Source organism: Capsella rubella, unplaced genomic scaffold (assembly GCF_000375325.1).
Source record: "Capsella rubella cultivar Monte Gargano unplaced genomic scaffold, Caprub1_0 scaffold_2, whole genome shotgun sequence".
Classification (NCBI taxonomy): domain Eukaryota; kingdom Viridiplantae; phylum Streptophyta; class Magnoliopsida; order Brassicales; family Brassicaceae; genus Capsella; species Capsella rubella.
In genome coordinates this window covers 1,444,229-1,458,951 of record NW_006238922.1, presented here as the reverse complement: position 1 = coordinate 1,458,951, position 14,723 = coordinate 1,444,229, and the positions used below count along the sequence as shown (strand labels likewise).

Sequence of the window (14,723 nt, the reverse complement as noted above, 5' to 3'; positions counted from 1 at the left end):
TTATCTTTAATAATAATTAAAGTATATGGAATTTAGTAATTGTTATAGTTATGTAACATAAAATATACGTATAGATCATTATTATTTTATGATAATTATTGTATATATCAAATTTTAAATTAAATTATTTTATACATTATATATTATATCAAAGATTAATTATTCAAATATATATTTATGAAAAATGTATTACTGTAATATATTTTTTAAAAATAATTTTATTTTAGCAAATAAGTTTTTATGAAAATAATTTTTGTTTTTTTATTAACAGTTTAAAACATTAGACGATAATTTTTTTTGCAAAGAAAATAAGTTTTATTAATAATAACACATTAGAATTTTTTTATTTATTAAGTATAATTGTTTTAGTTTTTTTTTAATATGTTTCTATGTATTTGACTATTTGGTATGATCGAGGCTCGTTTTTATGTAATGGTGTCTGTGTGACACAGTGTTTACCCAACTCCTCTCTCCTTGGTTCATCTCTGTATGATCAATTTGTAGCTAGCGATCCTCAAATCGGATCAATTTGTTTTCACTCTGAGGGATTTGATCGGAGATTTCGATGGGAGATCGTCCGTTAGGGCTTTGGGCGATTGGAATTTTGCTCGTCGGAAGCTTGATCGGAGCTGCGAATGGTTCGATTCATGAGTATAAGAACGAAAAGTTCACTGTAAAACTTAATGCCCGCTTCTTCCATGGCGGTAGCGAAGGTCTTTACGCTTCCAAGTTTCAAGATCTAAATACTTCCTCTTCCTCTTCTGATAACCCTTTTAAAGGCAAGTCCTTTATAAGGTCAGTCTCACTCCTTTATCAATCAGCTTCACTGGATTTAGGGGTTTTGAGTAGAGACAAGCTTCGCGTTATAGAATTCTAAGTTTGTGCATTTGGTATTGTACTGATTGTATATGTTTATTCTTGGGTTTGATTGGTCTTTACCTCTCGATGTAGCTTCACAATAGTATCATTAGAGCATCACGAGACTACATGAGTTATTAGCTTTGAAAAAAACTCTACTTGGAGAAGGAGGAACCTTAGAATTGGAAGATTACCTAATGTTGTCTAGGCAATATGTTTTCTTTTTTTCAGGTTTGATGATGTGACCTTTGTGCGGACAAAGGAATCTGCTAGCAAACAGAATGCAATGCAGTCAACTGCAGGATTGGTCGAAGCTATAATACTTGAGGTGAAAGATCGTGATAGGATTGGGGGAGCTTTTCTTAAGTCTGATGCAATTTGTTGTACGCCAGAGCTTGCTGATGCTGGATCTTGTAGTCTAGGGGAAGTTATTATTAACAGAGGTTCTAATGATCTTGAGTGGCCAAGACAGATCAAGACTTTCTTTAAAGGGAATAAGACAGAAGTTAACATGTCCCCTGAAACTGTGTTTATCAATAAGACTGGGATGTACTATCTTTATTTCATGATATGTGACCCGGAATTGGATGGCACTAAAATCAGAGGAAGAACAGTGTGGAAGAACCCTGATGGCTATTTACCGGGAAAGGTGGCTCCTTTAATGAAAGTTTTTGGCTTCATGTCGTTAGCTTATCTTTTGCTTGGCCTAGTTTGGTTTGTGCGGTTTGTTCAGTTTTGGAAGGATATAATTCAGCTGCACTATCATATCACTTTGGTTATTGCTCTTGGCATGTGTGAAATGGCTGTTCGATACTTTGAATATGCTAATTTCAACTCGACTGGGATGAGGCCTATGGACGTTACTCTGTGGGCAGTGACTTTTTCATCCATCAAAAAGACGCTTTCCAGGCTTCTTCTTCTGGTTGTCTCTATGGGTTATGGGGTCGTAAAGCCTACCCTCGGTGGCATAACCTCGAGGGTACTTCTTCTTGGAGTCATATATTTTGTTGCAACAGAGGCTCTTGAGTTGGTTGAGCATTTAGGAAACATCAATGACTTTTCAGGAAAAACAATGATATTTTTGGTGATTCCCGTGGCATTACTGGATGCTTGCTTTATTCTGTGGATTTTCTCATCATTGGCAAGAACCCTTGAGAAACTTCAGGTAAGATACAACACTTGTATCAAATTGATTTCTTTATTCATCATTAGATACGACTATTGTATATTCATGATCTATCACATTATTATATCCGAAGGATTTATATATACCATAGGGCATAGGCTTTCAAGGGTTTGAACCTTGGCTGCTCATATACAGTAGCTTTTTAAGCCATCTACAACGTTCCAGTTCTTCTTACCTTATATTCACTGCAGATTAAGAGAAACATGGCCAAGCTTGAGCTTTATAGGAACTTCACCAATGCACTTGCTATCGCTGTTCTGCTCTCAATTGCTTGGATTGGCTTCGAGGTAACAAATCGCTACGCTAGTGACCGTCTCTCCTTTATTACTTGAGAGTTGAAACCCCAAGTCAGAAGAGTGTAACTGAAATCACATTCTTCTCTGTCTCTGTATCAGCTATACTTCAACGGAACAGACCCTCTAATTGAACTCTGGCGAATGGCGTGGATCATTCCAGCTTTTTGGAACTTACTCTCTTATGGTCTGTTAGCTGTCATATGCATCCTTTGGGCTCCATCCAATAATCCTACAAGGTTCTAATACTTGCCATTAGCATTTACTCAAATGTTTTGGACTTTGATGGTCCCAATGGGTCAACTACCAAAGATGCCAAGATTCAAGACTCTTGTGTGGTTTTCACCAAGAGGATATCATTTTGCACTCAGCTTATCTGTAATTGGTTTAAACCTTGCAGGTACTCATACTTAGCGGAAACAGGGGACGAGTTTGAAGAGGAAGGGATCTCATTGACAGGTAGCGGAAATAAAAGTACAGAAGATGTTGAAAGGAATGAACTTCTATTTGGGCTTCCAGACGACGTTGAAGAGGGCAAACGCGAGTAAGATTCAGGTAGCAAGCATTAGATAGTCTATACCTTGCCGAATAGTCTTTAGTGTATGTCTTGCATTCCGGTATGTAACCTTATGTAAATCTTTTATCCTTGTACCTGAGTAAGTTTTTATTTTCTAGTCTTATCAGTCACTTGTTTATGGTTAAAAGTTTTACTGAGGAGCTTCTGCTATATAAAGAGTTACATACTGCTTATTTTCAGAGCGTCAATGGAACTTTTTTACATTAGAGACTTGAGATATTTTTCTAGACCGGGAAGTCGTTGCTCATCATCATAGCTGTACATTGAAGGAACTGTTCTTGCAATGTTGAGACAAGCTTTTGAGAATGATTTCGAGAATGGACTTGGATTCAGACACTCCCTGTTCAAACATTTCCATGCTTTAGATATCTTGTGGAAAACATGTGTTCTTGCTTCATCAACAGTTGATCCCTTGTACTCGTTCAGGTAACACTCTATGTATGATCCATCAGCTCCATCTTGGTTCTCATCCTGTTATAACATACAAAACAATCTCTTAGATTTAAGTTTCAGATTCTCTTCAGTCCATTAGTATCACTAGTTCAGTATAACCTTGGCACTTCCGAGATCATCCCAGAGCCTGAGAATTGTAGCTGCAGCCGATACAATACTTGGGTTGCTCTCAATTAGTTCGACTTTCTCTCTTGTGAGTTCTTCGCCCAACAAGAAGTAGACATGAAGCATCACTAAATGAACACCTGAACTCACAACCCCATTCTTCATATACTCTTCAGTATTTGGCAAGTAACCCGAACTAAACCACTTTGCTTCTATCAAGAATGACATACACAAACTTGTCCACTGAGAAACAAAGACATCGTCTTGTTAATAGGGTTTGAACCAAGTGAGCTATATGATACAAAAAGTCTATATACATGACGACGTTCTGAATGATGATTACCGATTTTCGAAGAGAGTTTGTTGGGTTCCAACCATGTAATTTGTAGATCTTCATGCTAATCTCCGTAGTGATCATATCTAGAGCTTCAAAGCAAACCCTCATGTATCTCGGCAGCGTCTCAAGCCCCTTATGATCCCATCTAGACAAATATTTTCATCTTCATTGACATAATTTAAATAATTAATGATTTGAATCAAGAGACAACTTATCGACTAGTTTATATGTACCTCTCAACAACTTGTGTGAAGATGATTAATTCTTCTAGTTCCCCATACACATCAAAAATATCATCTATAACATAAACAAGCGATATTGGTTTGGTAAGATCAAGCCTTTGTTCAGTTAAGGTCGGATCTTGAAGAATCTCCATGGACCATGTGTGCCACTTTAACGGCTGGCTTCTTGCCTTGTCCAGCTCTTTATGTAAGCCAAGTTCTGCCCACCATCTGAAAAATCAAAATCACAGAACATTAACATCAAATTCAATTATTTTTTACAAAAAAAAATTAATATTGACCTACAAGGTGCAACGTTCTTGATTTTACTTGGATGTTTGAGACATTTCTTCTCGAGTCAATGACTTAAGGATACTGGAGTCGATCTCAGCCACTCGTAATAGAGATTGTAACCACTCTTGATCTTCTTGATCCGCGGGTTTTATCATGCTTATGAACCTCTTGGACGTCAATCTTGTTAAGGTTTTGTGGCGAGGTTGCACCAAAGACTTCATTATCTCTCGCTTTTGATGACTTACTCTACCTGAGCATAGTTCACCAAGGCAGCTAAAGGTGAATTCTCTTACGCCATCGAGTGTTTCTTCTCCTTCTACACCGAGCTCGGAAGCTTCATACAATTCTATAAGTCCCTTGACGTAAATTTTTATGTCATTTTTGAATCCACCTTTCTTGTCTAGGATGTTTTCAAAAATACCTAAATGTCTCGTAAGAATTGTAACCGTAAACACGACACACATATCATATGCGTAATGTAATAACTATATATATGGTCAGTACGTCACATACTTTCTTGCACATAGTGACCCTCTTGTCTCAGCAATCGAAAGCAAAGCGCGACCTCGTGGAGATCATACATGTTGAATTTCGTGCATTCCTTGTAAATAATGTGAAGCGTTTGCTCGATCTCTCGTTTAAAATGGAGATCAATTCCTAAAACTTGAATGGCATCAATCATATCCAGGTTCGCCGATGGGACATCATCTATGTTTGCAATTAGTATGTTCTTGATCTTCTTGATATTGAATTCGTGTGAATATTCCTACGTATAAGAACAAACACATCCTTAGTTTTGGAAATGGTGTGATTACAAAGCAATACAAATCAAACAGAATGAGTATATACTATGGATGTCTTAGTATCAAACTGCTTTGAAGGGCTAGAAACTGAAGCATAAGGATTGCTCGAGACCGATCTTTTAGTAACATATGTAGGCGACAAAGAAGCAACCGCATTGGGAAATTTCGAAATCCGAAATGTTGGAGGATGGGTTGGATAAGTAGAAACGAAACAAGAAAGTAAACTTATTTTGGTAGCTATTAAGGCCATGATTATATGAACTTAAGCTAATGAGGATGGTGTTAAACTTCAAACAATCGAATCCTCTATATATAAATGACTTATGGATTATAAAGAAGTGGTGGATGTAGGAAATAGGGGCCATAACTAAAATAGTCATCAACTCTGTTTTTATACAATTTTTTATCATGAATCACGAGTTATTTAAGAATCTTTGTACTATGATGTATAGCAAAAATAAAAATCTCCTTTGGAAAATGACCTGGTCGGAATCTTGCACTTGAGCCACATATTTCTATACACAAACAAATCAGTAACTTTCGCTTTCGAAAGTAACCGATATTTTCTAATTATGAAATTGATGATGATAGTGATGATCATAGTTATGGAATATACTAAGGAACTCATACATCCCTTAAACATGTTATATGGTCTCGTCCCAAGCACTACTCGAACCGGCGACCCCTAAGCTTTTACCAGAGATCTTTACCAATTGAGCTATTAACACTTGGTAAAAAGAACGTTTTTTTGCCACTATATAAATATAAGGCCTTATAACAGGACCACCAAAGCAAACGTCAAGTACCAGCTTCAAAATGACATGTTTTGGGTCAGTTGATCATAGCCTTAAACGTCAGAATCATACTCATATGGTTAGCACTGGTTTAGTCACAACTAAGTTGAAACAAATGGAAAGGGGCAAAGGGTTTAGTGACCAATCATTTTCATCTTCTAGATATGTAGGAACAAATGAAGTATGGTTCTTGAATACCATCTGTTTGTTTTGTCGGTTTCTCACATTTTCCAGGAATCCAAGGGATAATTTGAGAATTCAAGAACTCAATTTGAATTGAACAAATGAATTGGAGACCAAATAAACCAATTATGTTATATTGAGAACGATTTATTTGGATTTGTCACCAATACAAAAGTGAAAAACATATTTCAGTTTATGAGTGAACTTATACGGTATTTTGTAAATACTTGTTTTAACGTTGATCATCACCATGCATCATTGAATAAAACACGTAATACAATAGTGATAAAAAATAATATGAGAACTGTAGATTTTATTATTCACGTGATACGTTTACGTTTTGGTAGTGATTATTTCACCTCAGACGCATTCATATTTTTATGATAACAACAACATTTCTTTCCATTACACTGAGCAAAAGCATAATGAGCTTCTTTACAATACACAATGCAACCAATTGCATATTGGCCTGGTGCATAACACGCTGGTGTTTCAAAGCAATATCCAAATTTCGCCGGTTCTTGACCTATTTGTTAGAAAAAATCAGTACACCAATATGCATATATATTCATTTGCAAAGGACAAAATCATGTTCATAATTTTAAAAATTGGGGTATAAGAATACAGCAATGTATATGAAAATGGAAAAAATAATGAAATTTTTATCTTCAAGTGAATTAGTATAATTTAACAAAGGTCATTTTAAAATGTTTGGCTCAAAATTACAAAATAGTTAGTATAATTTACCTTTGGGTTCGGGTTCGTTTTTATCTGGGGCAGTACTGGCAATTGTTGTATGACAATGAACATAAGATATGATAAAAATGACACTGAAAACAAATGTGATTAGAGTTTTTGTGGTGGAAGCCATTTTTTTTGTTCTTTGTGTCAATGAGTTCTTATTTACTTAGATTGATAATATATAATAAAACAATATATATGTAAATGGTATATTTCCTGGTCAAAGCTGTAAACAACTTATGATACACATAATAGATTTATAGTCAAAAGATATTAACCTATTATGTTCGATTTGTTTCTTTATATAACTGTAGTCAAAAGAAAATACATAGAATGGTTTTTTAATTTGACTATGCTTGAACATTGGTAACATGATATTATTGATTTATACATGATTGTATATTTATATTACAATTTGTAAATTTCAATTAATAATAGCGGTAGAACATAATAATAAAGTAGATTATGAGTATATACTGAAGATTATTTACCCATATAGCATATGTAAACGTAGTAGACCATCCAACATTATGAGTTATGTTGTATTTCGAATTTTTATTATAGATTTTGTTGAAATGCATAATAAATATATAAAAATATCTCAGAGGTGTACACTTACATTTGATTGGATTATTTCATTTTTATTTATTATAACAACAACATAAATCTTTGATGATGCAATTACCATCAGTATAATGGGCTCTATGACAAAACACAGGGCAACCTAAGGTAAGACATGCTGCTGTTCGGAAGCAATACCCATTCTTTGGAATTCCATGACCTACTGTATTTATTTATAAAAAATGGGTTATAAGAACTCATCATTATATATATAATATCAAATATATATTAATGGAATTTATCCAAAAATAATATATATAATGGAAATATGATTCTTTTGTCTGAATTGTTTGCTCATTTTGTATTAAATGTTATAATTTTCAATAAAGAAATAAGAAAGGAAACAAAGAATGAAAATGGTACCTTTAAGTGGAACTAGAGTCAAAGAGGAATTAACAGAAAATTAATAACGTTGGCCATTTTAAAATTTTGGGTCAAAATTACTACAGAAAACCTCTATAAATTAATAATGTTAAGCATACGATATTTTATTAATTGATAATCTAATAATTATTTAATTTATAGCTAAATTTTCATAATTTTGTATTATTCTAGAAAAATCAAGTTTAAAATAAGTATGAAAGCAATTATCATGTCTAAAAGATAACACACATTTTTTTAGATGCAGTAATAAAAATGAATTCTAATAATAATTAATGCAAATTTAAGTAAACAATAAATAATGATGAGAATATTTCTCAAAACTTTCTTACATTTAATATATATATATATATATATATATATATATATTAATAAGTTTATACAGCTATTAATTTATAGTACTGATGAGAAAATATATTTTGATGTTACTATCATCTTATTACTTTTGATTAAATTATATCAGATATTACACTATCCAACTTAGGACTTGAGAAATGTATAACTTTATAGAGATTTTACTGTAAAATGGTTTATATATTTTACCTATTTGATATGCTGATTCAGGTCCGCTAGCAGTTATTGTATCACAATGAACACAAGATATGATGAAAAATAAAGTGAAAACATAAGCGATTAACGTTTTCATGGTGATTGCCATTTTTTATATATTCTTGTTTTGCTTTGTTAATGAGCTCTTCTTTACTTGTGTTGATTTTATATAATAGCACAAATATCCATAAATGGTATTTTTCTGGTCAAAGTTGGAGAAAAATATGATCTTTCAATATATTTACTTTTATAGATTTATAGTCAAAATTCAGTAATGCATTTTTTTATGTAAACATATTCAAAAATGCATTAATTTGTTTTCCCCTAATTAAGTTTGAACACTGGTAATATGATATTTGTCGTTTCATTTATTTATTTAAAAATTTGTATTCTTATTTTGTTGTGTCAAAGTGACACTCTTTTTGAAACAGATGGGGTGACAAACTTATACATAAATGTTACTTTTCCTGGTCAAAGTTATAATAACTAATGATCCAAAATCTTTCCATTTTTTAAAGATTTCTAGTCAAAAGAAAATAACTTGTTTTTCAATTTATTTATATATTGTTAATTGTAGTCAAAAGAAAATTCATTGAATATTTTCTGTCTAAATTTTTTTTGGTAATGCAATATTTTCTGTCTAATTATGTTTGAATACTGTTAATACTATATTTATTGCTTTGCATAGTTAAATATCTATCTTGTTGGATATTTATCTTTTTATACTTTGTATCAGTGATTGGTTGGGTGTTTGAAAAACCTAATGCAATCTCTTGAAGGATGGTCAACTTCTCCAATTTTCATAATGCGATTTGTTTGCTAATGTTTTACTAATTTCGTTTCTCGCTTGCTCGTATTTCTCGAACTTGTAATCTTCAAGTTATTTATTGAAACTCTTTGGTTTATATCTTGAACTTGTAATGTTGTTGTTGGCAAAAAAATAACATAAAAAAAAACATAAAAACATAAAAAAAACAAACAATACAATGTTGTTGTTGGCGAAATATATGAGCATATATTGAAACACAAGGAATTTACCAAATAAATTAAACCATATATTTGTATTGGATAATCTAATATTCATTGTGTTGTATTTCGATTTTTCATTTTATAGATTATATATGTTGAAATCCAATACACAAAAAATGATCTCTCAGGTAGATAAACTTACATCTTATTATAACAACAACATACTTCTTTGACGCAACTACCATTAGAATATTTCGCTAGATTCTTTTAAAATCTATTAATTAAAACAACAACATAAATCTTTGATGACGCAATTACCATCAGCATAATGGGCTTTTTGACAAAACACTTTGCAACCTAAGCTCCCCCATGAGGTAAGACATGCTGTTGTTCGGAAGCAATACCCATTCTTTGGAATTCCATGAATCACTGTATTTGTTTATAAAAAAATGGGTTAAAAGTATACACCAATAAATATACAATATTAAATATATAATTATGGAAATATGATTCTTTTGTCTAATTTGTTTGCTAATTTTGTATTAAATGTTATAACTGTCGATAAAGATAAATAAGAAAGGAAACAAAGAATGACAATTGTATCTTTATGTGAAACTAGCTAGAGTGAAAGAGGAATGAACAGAAAATTAATTACGTTGCTCATTTTAAAAAGTTTGGGTCAAATTTACTACATCAAAACCTCTATAGATTTATAATGTTGAGCATAAGATATATTATTAATTCATAGAAGTATTAATTAATTGATAATCTAATAATTATTAATTTATAGCTAGATTTTCCTAATTTTTTATTATTCATGAAGAATCAACTTTAAAATAAGTATGAAAGCAATTATCATGTCTAAAAGATAACACATATTTTTTTAGGTGCAGTATTAATATCAAAAATGAATTTCAATCAGAATTAATGCAAATTTAAGGGAAAAACAAAACAAATAATGCATGAGTCATATTTCTCAAAATTTTCTTATATATATTAATAAATTTACACATGTATCTATTTATAGTACTGATGAGAAAATATATTTTGATGCTTTTTTACAAAAAAATATTATTTTATAACCTTTAAATTAAATTATACCAACTATTACACTACGCAACTTAGGACATGAGAAAGATATTAATTTATAGAGATTTCAATGTAAAATGGTTTATATTTTTACCTGTCGGATATGCAGGTCTCCTAGCAGTTATTGTATTACAGTGAACATAAGATATGATGAAAAACATAGTGAAAACATAAGCGATTAACGTTTTTTTGGTGGTAGCCATTTTTTATATATTCTTGTTTTGCTGTTAGTGAGCTCTCCTTTACTTAAGTTGATTTTATATAATAAGAAAAATATACATAAATGGTATTTTTCTGGTCAAAGTTGGAAAATAATATGATCTTTCATTATATTTATTTTTATAGATTTATAGTCAAAATTCAATAAATGCATTTCTTTATGGAAAAATATTCAAAAATACATTAACTTTTCCCCTATTTATGTTTGAACACCGGTACCAGGATATTTTTTTTATTTCTTTATTTAAAATTTTGTATTTTGATTAGGAAATATCGAGGATATCATATATATACCTTAATTAGGTACGAACCCGCGCTACAGCGCAAAAAGAAAGTCTCGGGTTAAATGGTGCTATTAAATAGGTGTTTAAGTAGTTTTTGAAAGAGGGTACGTGTTAAAAATAGAAAGGGTTTGAGAAAAATTAAAAAATATATTGTATTATATAGAGTATATACGTGTGTCTACAAAAAAAAGTTTTTACGTATCTAAAGTAACAAATGCATTGTTATATTTATACTACTATTTGTTTTTTAAGTTAACAGCGCTACAGATACGCTATAGCACAGGAAATTATTTACGTATAAATTATAACATATTTATTTTTATTTAATTGCAATGTAGTCGATTACGTTGAATCATATATTTATAATTTATGTAATGAGTTTGGATAAAATAGTAGAAGGAATCATCGAGTAAATGATAATGTAATGCGTTTTGCTACAATAAAAGAAATATATATATATATATATATATATTTTAACAGTGTGAAGAAATATTTTTCAAGATATAATATAATTTGCCTATTTTTTGTAGTAAAAGTGGGAATATACGTAAAAAAAATTAAAAAATTTGCATACAAAAAATTGTATACTTAGAATATTGTTTTTGACGGATCAACCCGAAACAGTTGCATTCTTAAAAATATTATTCATAACACACTTCACTATATAATCGTGAGTTTAACAAAATAACCCGTAACTTACATAGTTTGATACATAATTTATTGGTAAAATTTATTTATTGATAAATTGATTTAATCAATATTTAAATAGTATATTTTATTAATAGGACATTGTATAAACCCTCGAAAATTTTGATTTAGTCATCTAATTTAGGACCCGTAATTCATTAAAAGTAAATAATTTTTCTGTATAAATTTAAAATTATATTTATGTAAGATATGGTATTACAAAGTATATGGTTGTAAAACTTAAGTGGTGTACATCATGTTCTGACACGTTGCAAAATTATCAATTGATTTAATATATGTTCTGACCCGTTGCAAAATTATCAACTATTTTATATATTTATAATATTGAAATCATTTAAAAGATTTACTATTGATAGTAATATGACCCTTTTAAAAGTCTTAATATTTATAGTATTCTAAGCTTTTAAAATTTTTACAAATATTAAAAATATAATATTTTGAAGCTTTAATAAATCTTAAAATTTTTTAACTTTTAATATTTTAAACATTTAAACTTTTAACTATTATAATATTTTTAAGATTTTTAAAAAATTTAATTTACTCAAACTTAAAACTGGATTATAGTAAATACAACTTTTAAATTTGGATGCATGTTAAATCAAGCTTACATTTGTAGTTTGAGGCTCATTATATGAATATTTTCTAAAAACATTTATTATTTTTCTTTCATCTTTCTGTGATCTTATTTTTGATTTATTATATTACAATACATAATATATTTGGTTTTGTCAATTGAGTAATATAAGTCTGTTTTTGAAAATTTTAAATTATAACATATGTAAAAGAAGTATGTTCTACAATTTATGATACACATAATCTTTCAATTAATTTTGTTATAGATTTATAGTCAAAAGATATTAACTTATTCTGTTCGATTTGTTGCTGTATATAATTGTAGTCAAACAAAAATACATAGAATGGTTTTTTAATTTGACTATGCTTGAACACTGGTAACATTATATTATTGTTTTATACATGATTGTATAATTATATTACAATTTGTAAATTTCAATTAACAATAGCGGTAGAACATAAAAATAAAGTAGATTATGAGTATATACTGAAGATTATTTACCCATATAGCATATGTAAAAGTAGTAAACCATCCAACATTATGAGTTATGTTGTATTCAAATTTTTTTATTATAGATTTTGTTGAAATGCAAAATAAAAAAAGAAAAATATCTCTGATGTACACATACATTTGATTGGATTATTTCATTTTTATTTATTATAACAGCAACATAAATCTTTGATGACACAATTACCACTAGAATAATGGGCTCTTAGACAAAACACAGGGCAACCTAAGGTCCCCCATAAGGTAAGACATGCTGGTGTTCGGAAGCAATACCCATTCTTTGAAATTCCATGACCTATTGTATTTATTGATATAAAATATGGGTTATAAGAACTCATCAATATAATTCAATATTAAATATATAATAATGGATTTATCCAAAAATAATATTTAATGGAAATATGATTCTTTGGTATGAATTGTTTGCTCATTTTGTATTAAATGTTATAATTTTCAATAAAGAAATAAGAAAGGAAACAAAGAATGAAAATGGTACCTTTAAGTGGAACTAGAGTCAAAGAGGAATTAACAGAAAATTAATAATGTTGGTTATTTTAAAATTTTGGGTCAAAATTATTACAGAAAACCTCTATAAATTAATAGTGTTAGGCATACGATATTTTATTAATTAATATAATAATTATTTAATTTATAGCTATATTTTCATAATTTTGTATTAATCTAGAAAAATCAAGTGTAAAATAAGTATGAAAGCAATTGTCATGTCTAAAAGATAACGCAAATCTTTTAGATGCAGTGGTAAAAATGAATTCTAATAAGAATTAATGCAAATTTAAGTAATCAGATATTACACTGTCCAACTTAGGACTTGAGAAATGTATTACTTTATAGAGATTTTACTGTAAAATAGTTTATATATTTTACCTATTTGATATGCTGATTCAGGACTGCTAGCAGTTATTGTATCACCGTGAACATAAAATATGATGAAAGATAAAGTGAAAACATAAGCGATTAACGTTTTTATGGTGATTGCCATTTTTTATATATTCTTGTTTTGCTTTGTTAATGAGTTCTTCTTTACTTATGTTGATTATATATATATAATAGCACAAACATCCATAAATGGTATTTTTCTGGTCAAAGTTGGAAAGTAATATGATCTTTCAATATATTTACTTTTATAGATTTATAGTCAAAATTCGTTAATGCATTTCTTTATGGAAACAGATTAAAAAATACATTAATTTGTTTCCCCTAATTACGTTTGAACACAACACATTTACCAAATGGACTGCGTGTAAGATGTGAAAACATATTGGACCGTCTAAATTTCTTCGTCGTGTTGTATTTTGAATTTCAGTTAAGATTTTATTCAATTGCAGAACAAAAAAAAGCTCTCAAAAACTTTAATTCTAATTATACCTTTGATTTGGTAAATTTTATTTATTTTGCTCTACTTCTCATATATATTGGGATTTTGGGAACATATGAAAAAGTGTTGACTTTATTAGTGATACAATTGCATTTGGCTGTGATTATTTCACCTCATATACGCATTATCTTTTTTATAATAACAACAACATTTTTCTCCATAAGAATAATTAAATATTTTACAATACACAATGCAACCAATGCCAAATTAGCCTTCGGCGAAACACTCTGGTGTTCTAAAGCAATGTCCAAACTTCAACTTCAATGACCTTTTTATTAATAAAAATCAGTACATTAATAAGCATATTCTTGTTCGTAAATTTAAAAATGGGCTCATACACCGATGCATATAAAATTAAGTGTATAAAAATGAAACATAGAATTTACCCTTAATTTATAATTAATTAAACCATTAACCATTTATTAAATAAGGGTATATATGTATATTTTAATTTTTTCTTAATTTGTGTGAAATATGTCAAAGTGACACTCTTTGTGAAATAGAAGTAGTAACAAAATTATACATAAATGTTATTTTTTCCTGATCAAAGTTATAATAACTAATGATACAAAATCTTTCCA

General features: G+C 29.6%; 3 protein-coding genes across 4 annotated transcripts; 1 reads left to right on the top strand and 2 right to left on the bottom strand.

Annotated features, from left to right (window-relative positions):
• Positions 1-435: 435 nt before the first annotated feature.
• LOC17895021 (transmembrane protein 87A) lies at positions 436-3,041 on the top strand. Its single transcript, XM_006302086.2, has 5 exons — positions 436-795; positions 1,090-2,023; positions 2,236-2,331; positions 2,440-2,576; positions 2,738-3,041. Exons 1-5 carry the CDS (start codon positions 566-568, stop codon positions 2,883-2,885), a joined length of 1,545 nt encoding a protein of 514 aa, XP_006302148.1. The 5' UTR covers positions 436-565; the 3' UTR covers positions 2,886-3,041.
• Positions 3,042-3,095: 54 nt separating this feature from the next.
• Positions 3,096-5,377, bottom strand: LOC17896330 (S-(+)-linalool synthase, chloroplastic). The gene is made up of 7 exons (XM_006301699.2): positions 5,174-5,377; positions 4,838-5,090; positions 4,361-4,745; positions 4,043-4,261; positions 3,816-3,954; positions 3,467-3,715; positions 3,096-3,385 (listed from the first exon to the last, which is right to left on the bottom strand). Exons 1-7 carry the CDS (start codon positions 5,375-5,377, stop codon positions 3,113-3,115), a joined length of 1,722 nt encoding a protein of 573 aa, XP_006301761.1. The 3' UTR covers positions 3,096-3,112.
• Positions 5,378-9,526: 4,149 nt separating this feature from the next.
• Positions 9,527-13,766, bottom strand: LOC111832013 (putative defensin-like protein 110). Of its 2 annotated transcripts, XM_023788071.1 has the most exons (3): positions 13,632-13,766; positions 12,934-13,041; positions 9,527-9,794 (listed from the first exon to the last, which is right to left on the bottom strand). In XM_023788071.1, the coding sequence occupies exons 1-3, from the start codon at positions 13,744-13,746 to the stop codon at positions 9,643-9,645; spliced, it is 375 nt and encodes a 124-aa protein (XP_023643839.1). In that variant the 5' UTR covers positions 13,747-13,766; the 3' UTR covers positions 9,527-9,642. The 2 variants fall into 2 exon arrangements, 1 of the variants encoding a protein (XP_023643839.1); XR_002835118.1 differs by lacking the exon at positions 12,934-13,041 and having other exon boundaries at positions 9,714-9,794.
• Between the last annotated feature and the right edge of the window lie 957 nt (positions 13,767-14,723).

What these genes read in the sequence shown, in the direction of transcription:
- LOC111832013 (XM_023788071.1), bottom strand. Translation starts at nt 13,746, where the DNA reads ATGGCAATCACCATAAAAACGTTAATCGCTTATGTTTTCACTTTATCT. An exon ending in TGAATCAGCATATCAAATAG is followed by an intron (nt 13,042 to 13,631) that starts GTAAAATATATA and finishes TAAATACAATAG; the next exon opens with GTCATGGAATTTCAAAGAAT. An exon ending in AAGAGCCCATTATTCTAGTG is followed by an intron (nt 9,795 to 12,933) that starts GTAATTGTGTCA and finishes AAACAAATACAG; the next exon opens with TGATTCATGGAATTCCAAAG.
- LOC17896330 (XM_006301699.2), bottom strand. Translation starts at nt 5,377, where the DNA reads ATGGCCTTAATAGCTACCAAAATAAGTTTACTTTCTTGTTTCGTTTCT. An exon ending in GAAATGTCTCAAACATCCAA is followed by an intron (nt 4,262 to 4,360) that starts GTAAAATCAAGA and finishes TTGATTTTTCAG; the next exon opens with ATGGTGGGCAGAACTTGGCT. An exon ending in ATGATCTCGGAAGTGCCAAG is followed by an intron (nt 3,386 to 3,466) that starts GTTATACTGAAC and finishes ATGTTATAACAG; the next exon opens with GATGAGAACCAAGATGGAGC.
- LOC17895021 (XM_006302086.2), top strand. Translation starts at nt 566, where the DNA reads ATGGGAGATCGTCCGTTAGGGCTTTGGGCGATTGGAATTTTGCTCGTC. An exon ending in TTGCTTGGATTGGCTTCGAG is followed by an intron (nt 2,332 to 2,439) that starts GTAACAAATCGC and finishes TCTCTGTATCAG; the next exon opens with CTATACTTCAACGGAACAGA. An exon ending in CCATCCAATAATCCTACAAG is followed by an intron (nt 2,577 to 2,737) that starts GTTCTAATACTT and finishes TAAACCTTGCAG; the next exon opens with GTACTCATACTTAGCGGAAA.